This window comes from Electrona antarctica, assembly GCF_951216825.1.
Source record: "Electrona antarctica genome assembly, chromosome: 24".
Classification (NCBI taxonomy): domain Eukaryota; kingdom Metazoa; phylum Chordata; class Actinopteri; order Myctophiformes; family Myctophidae; genus Electrona; species Electrona antarctica.
Genome location: NC_136803.1, coordinates 1,914,362 through 1,931,598, shown reverse-complemented (window position 1 = coordinate 1,931,598; position 17,237 = coordinate 1,914,362). Strand labels below are relative to the sequence as shown.

The following is a 17,237-nucleotide window of genomic DNA, read 5'->3' as shown; positions in this document are numbered from 1 at the left end:
CTACGACCCTGCTGTCTGTGTGGAAGACCCTACGACCCTGCTGTCTGTGTGGAAGACCCTACGACCCTGCTGTCTGTGTGGAAGACCCTACTGTCTGTGTGGAGGACCCTACGACCCTGCTGTCTGTGTGGAAGACCCTGCTGTCTGTGTGGAAGACCCTACGACCCTGCTGTCTGTGTGGAGGACCCTACGACCCTGCTGTCTGTGTGGAAGACCCTGCTGTCTGTGTGGAAGACCCTACGACCCTGCTGTCTGTGTGGAATACCCTACGACCCTGCTGTCTGTGTGGAGGACCCTGCTGTCTGTGTGGAATACCCTACGACCCTGCTGTCTGTGTGGAGGACCCTGCTGTCTGTGTGGAAGACCCTACGACCCTGCTGTCTGTGTGGAATACCCTACGACCCTGCTGTCTGTGTGGAGGACCCTACTGTCTGTGTGGAAGACCCTACGACCCTGCTGTCTGTGTGGAAGACCCTACGACCCTGCTGTCTGTGTGGAACAAGCTTCTCAATTTTTCCTTCTTGCCTTGATCTCCTAACCCCCTCACACCCCCCCCCCCCCCCCCCTCTTCTTCTTCCATTTGTTTCTTGGAAAAATAACGCTTTGTACGTGTTAAAACTGTGATGTGACTACAGTTAAGGCACCATTTTGATAAGAACATAAAAACAGACAAACCTCAAACTGACCTGATTTACATCTTTACTGAAGCTTATAAAGGCGAAACCACCAAAAAACTGATATCAAAACTATATTCGAATATACAATCTGCTAAAAATCACTCCACAAACTTAAATGGGAAAGGGAGGCAAATCTAACCATCGCAGAGGAGGACTGGCTGAATACATGTAATATGATATCCACAACCACCAGTTCTGGCCTATGGAGAGAATTCTCATGGAAAAACATGATTAGGTTCTTCATTACACCGAAAATAAAAAGCCTACAGAGTGGGACACCGGAAGCAGGGAACTGTTGGAGAAAATGTAATAATGCAATGGCTGACCATTTCCACGTATTCTGGGATTGCCCAATAATACAACAATTCTGGCTAGAAATAGTATCAGACATTAACACAATAATGGGTTTCGAGATTGAATTTGAATTTACAAAGGTTTACCTGTGTAACATACCAGAGGACCTTAATACCCCAGATAAATACCTTCTTAAAATACTGCTAGTGGCAGCAAAAAAAGCAATAACCAAGAAGTGGCTGGATAGAAGCCCGCCTAAGAAAGGAGAGTGGACAGCCATTGTACGAAACATATACGAAATGGAGGAACTTACTTTCGCAGTTAGGATATGTACAGAAAAGTTTCACAGATACTGGTTGAAATGGATATTATACATGGGAATAGACATTTTGTAAAGGATCTGTATGAATGAATAAGGTGGACACTGTCATTATTCTGTCGTTAAGGATGTCATTATTGTATCTGTTGTGCTCATGTTTTTGTTTTGTTTGTTTTGTCCACTGTTTACCCTTCGTTTCGTATTTTATTTTTATTATTCTGTTTTTCCTCTGTTTTCTTTTTCACCTTCCGTCATTGTTTTTCATAATCTTGTACATTGACTTAATTTAAGCAACAAAAATAATGGAATACCGATGTATAATTATCATGAACCCTGTAACTGGGAGCGAACGGACTAAAACGAACTGAAACTACTCAAGTTTCTAATAGTAAATGTAACAAATGACTTGTAACAATTACAAAATGTACTGTGATGCCCAATGTGACCCACCTGTTCACCGAAAAATAAAAATAAAAACAAAGTTTAAAAAAAAAAAAAAAAAAACTGTGATGTGACAACAAAGAGGATTCTGATTCTAGAACGAGGTCGTCTCTCTGCCAACCACATTTTTTTTAAATAATTTTTTAGTTCTTTCCATAGGATAGGTATGGTTCAAGTTTCAGGGCCACGGTTTTGGTCACAACATTCTACATTACCCACTGTAACTCATGATGTTTACATAAATAAAAAATGGTTTACATAAATTCCAACTCCCAAGGCATTATTTATGGGAACGAAGAAGTCAACTTCACTGGCATTGGTCCATCAAGAGAATCTTTCATCATCTTTATTTAAAATGATAAAAAACAGATCAAATACACAAAGGCAGGCGTTTGGCTCTGAAAGATTTCAATCTCTGTCAGCTTCTCTGCAAATAAAGGTGTAGAGTTCTGTCAGCTCTCTGCACATAAAAGGTGTAGAGTTCTGAGAAAATGAACAAATAAAAACTAATAAAAACACAGAAATAAAGTGGAACATTTCACAGTGTATCAAAGTATCATACAAAGGTTTGCTCTACAAAAGCAAAATCAACAAATCTTGCAGTCGTCTCCAAAAAGTGGCATTACTGGGACACATTAACTTGTTATGTATAGATTGTCACACAAACAAACGGGTCTCAGTCGAGTGTGTTTACAGGTGCACAATATTCCACATATTCCTACATATTCCTACAAGCTCAAAACGCGTCGCATTCGAGCTTGTAGATCGGCTATTTTTGCTATATTTGAATTTAAATCTTGAATACGTTTTTGCTATTTTTTAATTGGAATCCTGAAAAGTAACATTTGTATATAATTTTAAATGCATTTAGTTATAGTTATGTTAACTTTATGAACTAAATGCAAATACATTGGACATAAAAAAAGACAACATTTTAATACTAGTAATTATCTGAAATCAATAATATACCAATGTTCGGATAATAACCTGCGGGCCGCATTAAGTGATGGTGGGGGCCGCATGTGGCCCCCGGGCCGCCAGTTGCCCATGTATGTTATATAGGCTTACAAAGAAATGAAATTATAATATCCTGAGTGACAATTAACAGGATATTGTTACACGTGTAAACACATTCAATGAGCCAATCATATCGTTGGCTTCAACGAGCATTAAGGATGATTTGGTTTTCAACTTGGGGTGTATTTTGTTAGTTGTACTCATTGGGTATGATTAACGCATTCTGGGCGGGAACCCCCTTTTGGTGTTTTAAACATTATGTTATAATTTAGCTATTGAAAAATAGCAGATCTACAAGCTTTTTTAATTTCGAGGTCAGGCCAAAATGGATTAAAAGTGGTGTTATTGATATTCTTTTGTATATATTTGTACATATATACCGTATGTTTTATATTCTGATAGCAATTATTGCTATAGAGTTTTGGTTCAATAACAAGGGACTCCCCATCTCTCCAGCACTTTGGCAAACCGAAAATTGGAATATAGAGCCATTTAACACACATTTTAACACATTATTAACAAAACATCTCTTACGTCTAACGTCTGTAACTTCTCTCAATGCAGTGCTTCGCATGTTAGTTTCCACCAGAAGAATGGAGGACGGAGAACGCGTTCCTCTGCTCGATAAGCCGTGTGCCTAAATGATGTGAACCCTAGTGTCCTAAATGATGTGAACCCTAGTGTCCTAAATGATGTGAACCCTAGTGTCCTAAATGATGTGAACCCTAGTGTCCTAAATGATGTGAACCCTAGTGTCCTAAATGATGTGAACCCTAGTGTCCTAAATGATGTGAACCCTAGTGTCCTAAATGATGTGAACCCTAGTGTCCCTCTTCAGGCCTAAATGATGTGAACCCTAGTGTCCTAAATGATGTGAACCCTAGTGTCCTAAATGATGTGAACCCTAGTGTCCTAAATGATGTGAACCCTAGTGTCCTAAATGATGTGAACCCTAGTGTCCTAAATGATGTGAACCCTAGTGTCCCTCTTCAGGCCTAAATGATGTGAACCCTAGTGTCCTAAATGATGTGAACCCTAGTGTCCTAAATGATGTGAACCCTAGTGTCCTAAATGATGTGAACCCTAGTGTCCTAAATGATGTGAACCCTAGTGTCCCTCTTCAGGGCATGTCATGATAGGCGAACATACAGCCAAAAAAATAATATAGGACAACAATTTGTTGCAGATACGTTTTCATGGAAGCAGATGTTGGTATCTGAAGCTCTGCACCGAAACAAATGATTTCAGTGTAGACTGTAGAGCTTGCTTAATGCTTAACCCATTTTGGGCGGGAACCCCTTTTGGTGTTTTAAACATTATGTTATAATTTAGCTATTGAAAAATAACAGATCTACAAGCTCATAGTGCGCCACCGAGTGGCGCGCTACGAGCTTGTAGGTCTGCTATTTTTGAAAAACTTGTTAAAATGTGTCGCAAATCATTGAATATATATTTCAGAGCGAACATTTTTAACTAAAATATTTGCTTCTGGGAGGTCCCTGGAACTACATATTTTGAGATGGGGGTCCGTGGCCCAATAGAGATAATTCTGTGGGTCCTTGACATGAAAAAGGTTGAGCACCACTGACATAGAAACATGGGTTTTTCAAAAAAATGTTAGGATTTAGAAGCATTTTGCTTTTTTTATCGACCTCAGTCCAAAATGGGTTAATTAATAACCAATGAGCAACCCAAGTTGAAAACAAACACGTATCCTTTGAAATAATTACAGGAAACAACGGCAGCGATGCTGTGCACCTCCACTTGAATGGCTTTCAAAATGATTTAAGGTTTAAATTTACACACAGTGGACGAGAGATCATCTCTAATCTCCCCCTAGTGGCGTGAAAGAGATTTAAAGTCCGCACTACGTACACCGTACAAAGTGAGAAGAAGGGTTCTGTGGTTGGTCGAAGGGGGGGGAGGGGGAGGGGTGTACTGTACGTTTAAAACAATTCAGCAACACTGATTTGAGTCAACTTTTCATGCCCTTGAACTCATCGTGTGTGGGTCGGCCGCTTCGACAAGAGGCGTTTCCCCCCCCGACGGCCGGATGAACCGATACGCAGTGTACCTCCACGTGGCTGTATGGTGAATGGGAGTGTCTTTCTACAGAGGGGTGGGCTTGATGGGGGGAGGGGGGGGGGGATCAGTAGAGGTCTTTCCTGGAGGGCAGGAGGCGGCTGGCAGAGCAGGTGGCGCTGCGGATCACCTCCATCCACCTGCCGAGAGAGAGAGGAGCAGAGAGAGAGAGAGAGGAGCAGAGAGAGAGAGAGAGAGAGAGAGAGAGAGAGAGGAGCAGAGAGAGAGGAGCAGAGAGAGAGAGAGAGAGAGAGAGAGAGAGAGGAGCAGAGAGAGAGAGGAGCAGAGAGAGAGAGAGAGAGGAGCAGAGAGAGAGAGAGAGAGGAGCAGAGAGAGAGAGAGAGAGGAGCAGAGACAGAGAGAGAGAGAGAGAGAGAGAGAGGAGCAGAGAGAGAGAGAGAGAGGAGCAGAGAGAGAGAGAGAGAGGAGCAGAGGGCCGGTCATGGTGTGTGTGAAGGCAGTGGTTGGAAAAAAGTAGTAAAAGTAAAAGTCCCAGAAATCCAAAATGTACTTATTGGTATAACAATGTACTTAAAGTACCAAAAGTAGAAAGTACTCTTTATGAAGAATGTCTCATTTAAAGTTTTCATTAATGAACCTGAATGCGACGCTTTGTGAGGTTGTAGATCGGCTATTTCCAAATGGCCGGAATGAATATAGGGCTGAAGTGGTTAATGAATGTTTTGTAATAATAATCAAAATCTACAAAGTAACTAGTAACTAAAGTTTTCAAATAAATGTAGTGGAGTAAAAGTACAATATTTGTCTATGAGATGTAGTGGAGTAGAAGTAAAAGTACTGGAAATTGGAATTACTCAAGTAAAAATACCTGAAAATTGTACTTAGTAACTTTCCACCACTGTCGAATGCTTCCCCCGATTACAGCGACATCTCCAATGTGGAGACTGTAATCCGATTACAGCGACATCTCCAATGTGGAGACTGTAATCCGATTACAGCGACATCTCCAATGTGGAGACTGTAATCCGATTACAGCGACATCTCCAATGTGGAGACTGTAATCCGATTACAGCGACATCTCCAATGTGGAGACTGTAATCCGATTACAGCGACATCTCCAATGTGGAGACTGTAATCCGATTACAGCGACATCTCCAATGTGGAGACTGTAATCCGATTACAGCGACATCTCCAATGTGGAGACTGTAATCCGATTACAGCGACATCTCCAATGTGGAGACTGTAATCCGATTACAGCGACATCTCCAATGTGGAGACTGTAATCCGATTACAGCGACATCTCCAATGTGGAGACTGTAATCCGATTACAGCGACATCTCCAATGTGGAGACTGTAATCCGATTACAGCGACATCTCCAATGTGGAGACTGTAATCCGATTACAGCGACATCTCCAATGTGGAGACTGTAATCCGATTACAGCGACATCTCCAATGTGGAGACTGTAATCCGATTACAGCGACATCTCCAATGTGGAGACTGTAATCCGATTACAGCGACATCTCCAATGTGGAGACTGTAATCCGATTACAGCGACATCTCCAATGTGGAGACTGTAATCCGATTACAGCGACATCTCCAATGTGTAATACTCCCCAATACTGTACCTTTCAAAAGTGTATTCACTCTCCGATCTGAAGTAGTAGACGTGGGACTTAAAGTGGAGCTTGAAGACGTAGTCTTTGTGGATGTTCTCGGACTCTGAGGGAACCGTGACAGAGTACCCTAGTAGAGGAAGACTGGCCAGAGGATAGTCGTCCTGAGGAAGAGGAGAGAACATGATGAAGAATATAACATACAGCAGCCCACAGAGAGGCAGACTGGCCAAAGGATAGTCGTCCTGAGAGGAAGAGGAGAGACAACGTGATGAAGAATACAACATACACCAGTGGATAGTCATCCTGAGAGGAAGAGGAGAGACAACGTGATGAAGAATACAACATACAGCAGCCCACAGAGAGGCAGACTGGCCAGAGGACAGTCGTCCTGAGGAAGAGGAGAGACAACGTGATGAAGAATACAACATACAGCAGAAGACTGGCCAGAGGACAGTCGTCCTGAGAGGAAGAGGAGAGACAACGTGATGAAGAATAGAACATACACCAGTGGATAGTCATCCTGAGAGGAAGAGGAGAGACAACGTGATGAAGAATACAACATACAGCAGAAGACTGGCCAGAGGACAGTCGTCCTGAGAGGAAGAGGAGAGACAACGTGATGAAGAATACAACATACAACAGAAGACTGGCCAGAGGACAGTCGTCCTGAGAGGAAGAGGAGAGACAACGTGATGAAGAATACAACATACAGCAGAAGACTGGCCAGAGGACAGTCGTCCTGAGAGGAAGAGGAGAGACAACGTGATGAAGAATAGAACATACACCAGTGGATAGTCATTCTGAGAGGAAGAGGAGAGACAACGTGATGAAGAATACAACATACAGCAGTCCACAGGGTTACAAAGGGGAGGCTAACTGCTGTCCAATTCATCATGGTAGTAGCTCTCGCACAACTGTCTCCAACTAGTCTCAAACTTCTTGAGCATTTTTACCGGCTGCGCGGTCGGATAAGTAACTGAAAAGTAACAGAAACGTCTCTAAAAGAGAAAACCAGCACTCACGGAACTCTCGTTTTAAGGCACTTTTAATTTCTTTAAATGTTGGCATGGCTCGATGCAGAGCAGCAGCACGATTCACGAACCAACGTGTTTTGGCGTTCAAGCCTTCCGCTGAGACAACGCTAATGCTGATGAAGGCTTGAACAACGAAACGCGTTCGTTGTGCTGCTGCCCTGTGGCGTACCATGCCAACATTTAAGATTGTGTGTAGAACGTTCCACGCAAAACTGCTCAAAAATCCTGACAGAATATCAGGTTTAAGTGTTTTTCAAACTGCTTTACGCCCCTGAATAACTATATTTGAAAACATTCTTAACAACCAGGTTGCATTTGTCTCATTTGTATAATTGGGTTCTCTTTATCAACCTTTTTGACGTGTGTGTGTGTGTGTGTGTGTGTGTGTGTGTGTGTGTGTGTGTGTGTGTGTGTGTGTGTGTGTGTGTGTGTGTGTGTGTGTGTGTGTGTGTGCGTGCGTGCATGCGTGTGTGTGTGAAAATATGATGTTTTAGGGTCATATTCATACAGAAATAATATAGAACCTTCTGAAGGGTTGATAAACTTTCAAAAACATTTTTAGTGATTGTAAAATACATATAGTTTTTAGAAACGATGCGTCGGGTGGTTGTGTGTGTGGGGGTGGGGGTGGGGGGGGGGGGGGGGGGGGGGCTAGGGTGGTTGTTGTCTCACCTGGTGAGATTTGTAGAAGAAGAGGCTGAAGTTGGTGAAGACGACCCAGAGCTTCTGCCAACCGTTACTGTTCTTGAACTTCCTCAGGAGGTTCCCCGACAGCTGGTTCTGGAGGCCCGACAAGAACAGAACCACAAGAGAACACAAGAGGAAGGTATGAGATGAGAGACTAGCAGCGCGTGAGACAGACACGGGAATCCACAAGAGAGACTAGCAGCGCATGAGACAGACACGGGAATCCACAAAGACAAAGTGTTTAACCCATTTTGGGCGGGAACCCCTTTTGGCATTATGTTATGCTTTAGCTAGTGAAAAATAGCAGATCTACAAGATCATAGCGCGCCACCGAGTGGCGCGCTACGAGCTTGTAGGTCTGCTATTTTTTAAGAATCGAAGAACCACTGACATAGAAACATAGCTTTTTCAGAAAACTGTCAGGATGTAGAAGACATTTTTAGAATCTGATCTCAGGTCAAAATTTAATTTAATTAATTTATTTTTAATTTCGCACATAGTGTAGTGTAACACAATACAGTACAAATCATAATAGATAACAATTAATTTGTCTTTCATAATTCATTTGTCTTTCATACAGTATCTGATACACCTATGACGAAAAGGAGCAGGAAGAAGAATACATTCTTAATTAAATGGGTTAATGGCCGGTTGTGTTGTTGGAGACATTAGACAGAGGACAGGGAGAAGACAGACATGCAAGGACAGACATGCACTAAATCATTCTGTACACTGTGGACTTAAAAACGTTCCTGTTCTATGCCCCAAGATTTGAACCCGTGGGTTTGCTGCGCAAGAGCTGACGTTTTCTATCACTGAGCTAATAGAGCCTGCCTGCTTGCTCAGGGGAGAATTTGAATGTTTGACCTACTTCAGGACCACAGGATCTAAATGTCAGTGCGCTGACTGGACCCAAGAAAAGTGCACTAGATACTAGCTGGACAACACTACGCAAGCTGCGTTTTAAAATGTCTGTGAACTCACTTTTCAAACATATTATTGTCATTATTAGTATCACTATTATTAGTATTTTGTTTGGTGTTTCAGTGCAGTTGCTTCTGGTCTTGATGTAGTGTTTGAGTGGTTTGGAGAGCATCTATGTGTTGTTGATGTTGTAAGTGTATTGTTGTGTGTCGACATGTTTAATGTATTGTGTTGTCTATGTACTGTATTAATTGTGTTGTGCCCGAGGACCCCCTCTAAAGCCAGATGATACCTCTCAAGGGGCTATCCTCTAAAACCAGATGATACATCTCAAGGGGCTATCCTCTAAAACCAGATGATACATCTCAAGGGGCTATCCTCTAAAGGAAATACATTTCAATATATATAATTTAAAATGTAACATTTATAAAAAGGTAAATTCAGTATGGAAAAAGCATCTTCAGCACTCAATTTGTTGGCACTTCATCTTAGGCGTGACACAGGATTTCTGCCATTCAAGTTAATTTTGCTTTGTAGTAGAGGATTTACAGGTTTTGGGCCAAGAGACAACAAGTCTCTGTTTGAAGGGCAACAAACAGAGCTGTGCTCAGTGAGCTCATCAGGACTGTAACGGTATTACGTAACGTTGATTGTGGCGCATCGTGTTTGTGTGCAGATCTCCTCTAGCCTACCTCTCTGTGTGGAACAGATAAACAGGTACTTCATTAACCCATTCTGGGCGGGAACCCCTTTTGGTGTTTATGACATTATGTTATAATTTAGCTATTGAAACATAGCAGATCTACAAGCTCGTAGCGCGGCACTCGAGCTTGTAGATCTGCTATTTTTGAAAAATCGTGAAAATGTGGCTCAAATCTTTGAATATATATTCTGTCACAGTGAACGTTTTTAACTCAAATCTTTGCTTCTGGGGGGGGGGGGGGGGGTCCCTGGAACAACATATTTTCGGATGGGGGTCGGTGGCCAATTACATATATTTTTGGGGGTCCTTGACATGACAATGTCTGAGAACGACTGACATAGAAACATAGGGTTTTTAATAAAACTGTCAGGATTTAGAAGACATTTTTTTTTTATTTCGACGTCAGGCCTAAATGGTTTAATACTCATGTCCATGCATCATGTTTTATGCAAGTCCTATTTCAAATGCAGACAGGCTTGCCTACGAAAGGCTTTTCCGGTTAAGCCGCACGGTGGGGGGGGGGCTCAGCGTTTAACAATGCATACGAGGTACTTAATGCAGTACCTCTCTATTCCAGCAGGTGCCACTGAACGACAGGGCGTGTGCCTCAGTCTGTACCAGCAGATCACAGGCAGAGAGAGGAAAGTAGCCAGGCCTGCAGACTGCACTAATCAGCCTGGCCTGCAGATGGCACTAAATCAGCCCTTTAGCAACACCAGCATGAACAGAAAGGACAGAATCACATGATGAGAGAGACCAGGAGAAGGTTAGTGCAGAATGGACGGATAAGACAGATGACGATGGGGCAGATAGACAGATGAAGAAGGGGCAGATAGACAGATGAAAATGGGGCAGATAGACAGATGAAGATGGGGCAGATAGACAGATGAAGATGGGGCAGATAGACAGATGAAGATGGGGCAGATAGACAGATGAAGATGGGGCAGATAGACAGATGAAGATGGTGGCAGCAACAAGAGAGAGAAGGAGAAGAACAAACATGTGAGAAAACAGACACGACAAATATACATCGGGAAGGACAAGTCCTTTGTCCACTCCACGGTGAGACAGGGACAGAGACGGAGACAAGGTGTGGGACTATAGGTCTGCTGGTCACACAGTCAGACAGATGTCATTGACACCTTTGAAAAAACAAACAAAAAAAAAACAAGTGAAAAATCTAGATCCAACTAGATGTTGTGGGGATTGTAAATTGAGGATAAAGAAATGTGAAAGCCTTGGTCAACATTGTTGAAACAAATTGTACACGTTGATAAATACAGTTTTGGTTAAACAAGGTTGACCTAGACGAGGATTGCAAACCCTTGTGTTTGCTCCCTCTGCAGTCAGGACACATTTTCAGAGAAGTGACATGCATACATAAGAGGTACACACACACACACACACACACAGACGTAAGTGTAAGTAATAAAATAATGGAAAGCCAAAATCTACCTATTAATTACGATTATGCTTGCGATAACGTATGATTGGGATTAAGATAAGATTAGGATTAAGAACACAAATATCTCTATAATCTACGTATTGCCTTACTCGGCGTATGATGGAATCAGAAACGTGCAAATCGTGCATGTAAATTGCCTCATAAGCCTCAGGTGATGAAAAGGGACACAGATTTAATAATCCCCACCGCCCCTCCCCCCCTCCACACACACGCACACACACACACACACACACACACACACGCACACACACACACAGTACGGTACCTCCACGGCCACACTAAAGTCCACCATGGACACGCTGGTGTTGCGGTGCCAGCACACATGCACCGTGGTGTTGCCGCGGTGACCCTGCCGCTCCAGGGACGAGCGCGAGCCGCACAGCTCCTCCTCCGACTCCTCGGGGCCGCCGTCGTCCTGCAGCTCTGGGGGAACGGCGGACAGGACAGACTGGTCAATATATATATTAACCCATTCTGGGCGGGAACCCCTTTTGGTGTTTTAAACATTATGTTATACTTTAGCTATTGAAAAATAGCAGATCTACAAGCTTGTACATTTTTAACTAAAATATTTGCTTCTGGGGGGTCCCTGGAACTACATATTTTGAGATGGGGGTCCGTGACCCAATATAGATCATTCTGGGGGTCCTTGACATGAAAAAAGTTGAGCACCACTGACATAGAAACATGGGGTTTTCAGATTTTTTTTAGGATTTAGAAGCCTTTTTTTTTTTAATCGACCTCGTTCCAAAATGGGTTAATTAATTACACCAGTGGTTTTCAACCATTTTCATATCTAGGTCCATTACCGGTATTTTATTCTGCATTTGATCAACGGACCACCATTTGATGACATTTAGACTCTCAAGACTCTAAAACTAAAGAATATCTTGTCATTGTTGGATAAGATTGTCTCTCCATGCTAATTGTAGAGACTTCTTGTAAATTAAGGAAGGTAGATGTCTGGCCGGCCGTGGGGTTGAACCGGGGAACTTTAAATTATATTAACCAACCATTATCCACAAAGTCTATATTGGTTTTCAGAAAATTGTCAACACTTTTGCTGTGTATAAAGCTACCATCCTCGTCACTTTGCTGTGTATAAAGCTACCATCCTCGTCACTTTGCTGTGTATAAAGCTACCATCCTCGTCACTTTGCTGTGTATAAAGCTACCATCCTCGTCACTTTGCTGTGTATAAAGCTACCATCCTCGTCACTTTGCTGTGTATAAAGCTACCATCCTCGTCACTTTGCTGTGTATAAAGCTACCATACTGTGTATAAAGCTACCATACTCGTCGAAACGTTGTATTGCTACTGTGAATAAAATTTGGAGCATTTAACAGTGAGTTGCGGAGCCCCTCCCTTGATTTTGATGATTCTGTTTCGGAAAAACAAAAACAGAGGATGTGCGTAATGTTTTCTCTCTGAATATAGCTATCCTGCCAGTAGGTTTAAGGGACGTTAAACATTATATATGTTACACAGAGTACAATACTGACAGGATGGATTCTTTTGGGCTTGACGACTTGACTCAGGAATCAGAAAATATGACACTTAATTAATAGAATAGAAAAATAGTTGGTGTCTTCCTTTGGTAAGATAATATGCTCACTGATTGTTTAAAAATCTATACATTGCAAAGAGTCTTTGACTGAATGACAAGGAAACTAAATCAAAGGGCAGCTGGTTCAAAGTCTCATTGAAATAAATGTCAGCGTTCTAAAAGATGAAGGGACAGAGGTGAGGACACTCCTAGATGAAGGGACAGAGGTGAGGACACTCCTAGATGAAGGGACAGAGGTGAGGACACTCCTAGATGAAGGGACAGAGGTGAGGACACTCCTAGGTCAGGTAACAGTTTACAACAAAACCCATGACAGAAATGAAAGATAATCGGCACCAATTCAAGTGCAGCGTTCAGTCACATGAAAGTAATGAAGGCACGCGCGCGCGCGCACGCACACACACACACACACACACACACACACACACACACACACACACACACACACACACACACACACACACACACACACACACACACACACACACACACACACACACACACACACACACACACACACACACACACAGAGTTCTTACTGTTGTCAATGAGGTCCGTGTGAAGCCCATTACTCTGCTCTGACAGGTCTATAGCCATCCTGATGTCTTCTAACCACCTGTCCATCTCTGACCCATAGCTGGAGAGGACGGACAGACAGACAGACGGAGAGACAAGACAGACAGACATACAGACGGAGAGAAAAGACAGACAGACAGACGGACAGAAGGACAGACAGACAGACAGACAGAGACAGACAGACAGAAGGACAGACAGACAGACAGACAGACAGACAGACAGAGAAACATAATTTTCGCTATGAGAAAATAATGCAACATTATCGCTTTGCAACAAAGCAATATCTATCAAATCTATCAACAGTCAAAAAAACAAGTGAGTATAATTTTACATGATTAAGCACAACTATCATAATATGAATCCTTATAAAGGGGATTAGCTGTCATGAATAATTTAAAGCGTTCTTTCTAAGGGGAGTTATGAGGCCATTCATTATGGATGATGTTGCATTTCTGTCATGATTTATTCACCAGACCCCCCCCCCCCCCGCTGTTCGAATTACTTTATTCTGCTTTTAATGTTTAATGAATACTGCAGCACAAAGAAGTTCATAGGAGGCTTTGTGTGCATGTGTGTGTGTCTCCGTGTGTGTGTGTGTGTGTGTGTGTGTGTCTGTCTCTGTGTGTGTACGTGTGTGTACGTGTGTGTGTGTGTGTGTGTGTGTACGTGTGTGTGTGTGTGTGTCTGTCTCCGTGTGTGTGTGTGTGTGTGTGTGTGTCTGTCTCTGTGTGTGTGTGTGTGTGTGTGTGTGTGTGTGTGTGTGTGTGTGTGTGTCTGTCTCTGTGTGTGTGTGTGTCTGTCTCCGTGAGTGTGTGTGTGTGTGTGTGTGTGTGTGTGTGTGTCTGTCTCTGTGTGTGTGTGTGTGTGTGTCTGTCTCCGTGTGTGTGTGTGTGTGTCTGTCTCTGTGTGTGTGTGTGTGTGTGTGTGTCTGTCTCCGTGTGTGTGTGTGTGTGTGTGTGTGTGTGTCTGTCTCCGTGTGTGTGTGGTGTGTGTGTGTGTGTGTGTGTGTGTGTGTGTGTGTCTCCGTGTGTGTGTGTGTGTGTGTCTGTCTGTGTGTGTGTGTGTGTGTGTGTCTCCGTGTGTGTGTGTGTGTGTCTGTCTCCGTGTGTGTGTGTGTGTGTGTGTGTGTGTGTGTGTGTGTGTGTGTGTGTGTGTGTCTGTCTCCGTGTGTGTGTGTGTGTGTCTGTCTCTGTGTGTGTGTGTGTGTGTGTGTCTGTCTCTGTGTGTGTGTGTGTGTGTGTGTGTGTGTGTGTGTGTGTGTGTGTCTGTCTCCGTGTGTGTGTGTGTGTCTGTCTCCGTGTGTGTGTGTGTGTGTGTGTGTGTGTGTGTGTGTGTGTGTGTGTGTGGTGTCTGTCTCCGTGTGTGTGTGTGTCTCTCTGTGTGTGTGTGTGTGTGTGTGTGTCTGTCTCCGTGTGTGTGTGTGTGTCTGTCTCCGTGTGTGTGTGTGTGTCTGTCTCCGTGTGTGTGTGTGTGTGTGTGTGTGTGTGTGTGTGTGAGAGTGTGTGTGTCTGTCTCCGTGTGTGTGTGTGTGTGTCTCTCTGTGTGTGTGTGTGTGTGTGTGTGTGTGTGTGTCTGTCTCCGTGTGTGTGTGTGTGTGTGTGTGTCTGTCTCCGTGTGTGTGTGTGTGTGTGTGTCTGTCTCCGTGTGTGTGTGTGTGTGTGTGTGTGTGTCTGTCTCCGTGTGTGTGTGTGTGTGTCTCTCTGTGTGTGTGTGTGTGTGTGTGTGTGTGTGTGTGTGTCTGTCTCCGTGTGTGTGTGTGTGTGTGTGTGTCTGTCTCCGTGTGTGTGTGTGTGTGTCTCTCTGTGTGTGTGTGTGTGTGTGTGTGTGTGTCTGTCTCCGTGTGTGTGTGTGTGTGTGTGTGTGTGTGTCTGTCTCCGTGTGTGTGTGTGTGTGTGTGTGTGTGTGTGTGTGTGTGTGTGTGTGTGTGTGTGTGTGTGTGTGTCTCTATGTGTGTGTGTGTGTGTGTGTGTGTGTGTGTGTGTGTGTCTCTATGTGTGTGTGTGTGTGTGTGTGTGTGTGTGTGTGTGTCTCTATGTGTGTGTGTGTGTGTGTGTGTGTGTGTGTGTGTGTGTGTGTGTGTGTGTGTGTGTCTCTATGTGTGTGTGTGTGTGTGTGTGTGTCTCTATGTGTGTGTGTGTGTGTGTGTGTGTGTGTGTCTCTATGTGTGTGTGTGTGTGTGTGTGTGTGTGTGTGTGTGTGTGTGTGTGTGTCTCTATGTGTGTGTGTGTGTGTGTGTGTGTGTGTGTGTGTGTGTGTGTGTGTGTGTGTGTGTGTGTGTGTGTGTGTGTGTGTGTGTGTGTGTGTGTGTCTCTATGTGTGTGTGTGTGTGTGTGTGTGTGTGTGTGTGTGTGTGTGTGTGTGTGTGTGTGTGTGTGTGTGTGTGTGTGTCTCTATGTGTGTGTGTGTGTGTGTGTGTGTGTGTGTGTGTGTGTGTGTGTGTGTGTGTGTGTGTGTGTGTGTGTGTCTCTATGTGTGTGTGTGTGTGTGTGTGTGTGTGTGTGTGTGTGTGTGTGTGTGTGTGTGTGTGTGTGTGTGTGTGTTACCTTGCAGCTACCACCACAGACTGCCGCTGTCCAAACAAGGTGAAGGAATGAGGAACTCCCCACTCCTCTTCACTTTCTCTGATCTACGCACGTGCGTGCACACACACACACACACACACACACACACACACACACACACACACACACACACACACACACACACACACACACACACACACACACACACACACACACACACACACACACACACACACACACACGTAAAACATAGCTGGCACCGTTTTCAGGAAACTGTTGGGATTTGGAAGACATTTTGTAGAATCGGGTCCTCTGGAACCCCTTTTGGTGTTATACTTTAGCAGATCTACAAGCTCGTAGCGCAGCACCGAGTGCAGCGCTACGAGCTTGTAGATCTGCTATTATCGTATATTTTTATCGTGAAAATGTGGCGCAAATCTTTGAGTATATATATTCTTTCCCAGTGAACGCTTTTAACTCAAATCTTTGCTTCTGGGGGGGGGGGGGGGGGGGGGGGAACAACATATTTTCAGATGGGGGCCAAATACAGATAATTCTGGGGGTCCTTGACATGACAAGGGTTGAGCACCACTGACATAGAAACTGGGTTACAGAGGTTGTACAAAGTGTCACGTGGTGGCGTGTCATGGACTGTGTCGTGGTTTATACGGTAAAAACTAAAAAGTGTCACGGACTGTGTCGTGGTTTATACGGTAAAAACTAAAAAGTGTCATGGACTGTGTCGTGGTTTATACGGTAAAAACTAAAAAGTGTCACGGACTGTGTCGTGGTTCATACGGTAAAAACTAAAAAGTGTCACGGACTGTGTCGTGGTTCTACGGTACGTACCGTCATGCCGTACAGTGGCAGCTGGCCGTGAACTTTGAACTGGTTGGATGGAGTCATACCTCGACTGGTATACACTAGACAATCACTGAACTGGAGATGAGAGAGAGACACAGAGAGAGACAGAGAGAGAGAGAGAGAGAGAGAGAGACTTCAGTTACTATAGTTACTTTGTAGAGGCCAACATCCTGAGAGATGAACAGCACTTTACATATTTGAATGCATCAGCACTTTCTCCTGCCAATGTTGTCCGCTCCTTTTACCTTTTAATGTTTTTTTTTAAAAGGAAGTCTTTGCCTCTTTTTAATGTGTCTATTGTTTTAAATGTGAAGCACCATGAGCCGTGGAGAACGGTATTTTGCTCCCCTGTATGTCCAGTGTATGTTGTGGAAGTGACAATAAAAATCTGATTGATTGATTGATTTATTATTTAGGCCATTTGAAAGTAGTCGATCTACAAGCTCCAAATGCGACTTATTCCACCACTGGCTCCATCATGCAGC

At 43.6% G+C, this 17,237-nt stretch overlaps 1 protein-coding gene across 1 annotated transcript in view; it reads right to left on the bottom strand.

Annotated features, from left to right (window-relative positions):
• Positions 1 to 2,051: 2,051 nt before the first annotated feature.
• LOC306917168 (FERM, ARHGEF and pleckstrin domain-containing protein 1-like) overlaps positions 2,052 to 17,237 on the bottom strand; it is a 112,280-nt gene continuing 97,094 nt past the window's right edge. The window contains exons 23-29 of the mRNA XM_079495301.1: positions 16,738 to 16,827; positions 15,910 to 15,992; positions 13,330 to 13,427; positions 11,488 to 11,645; positions 8,116 to 8,223; positions 6,419 to 6,570; positions 2,052 to 4,970 (exon numbers count right to left, since the gene is read on the bottom strand). Of these exons, the coding sequence (XP_079351427.1) occupies positions 4,898 to 4,970; positions 6,419 to 6,570; positions 8,116 to 8,223; positions 11,488 to 11,645; positions 13,330 to 13,427; positions 15,910 to 15,992; positions 16,738 to 16,827 (762 nt within the window). The 3' untranslated portion in view covers positions 2,052 to 4,897. The remainder of the gene's footprint in view (positions 4,971 to 6,418; positions 6,571 to 8,115; positions 8,224 to 11,487; positions 11,646 to 13,329; positions 13,428 to 15,909; positions 15,993 to 16,737; positions 16,828 to 17,237) is intronic.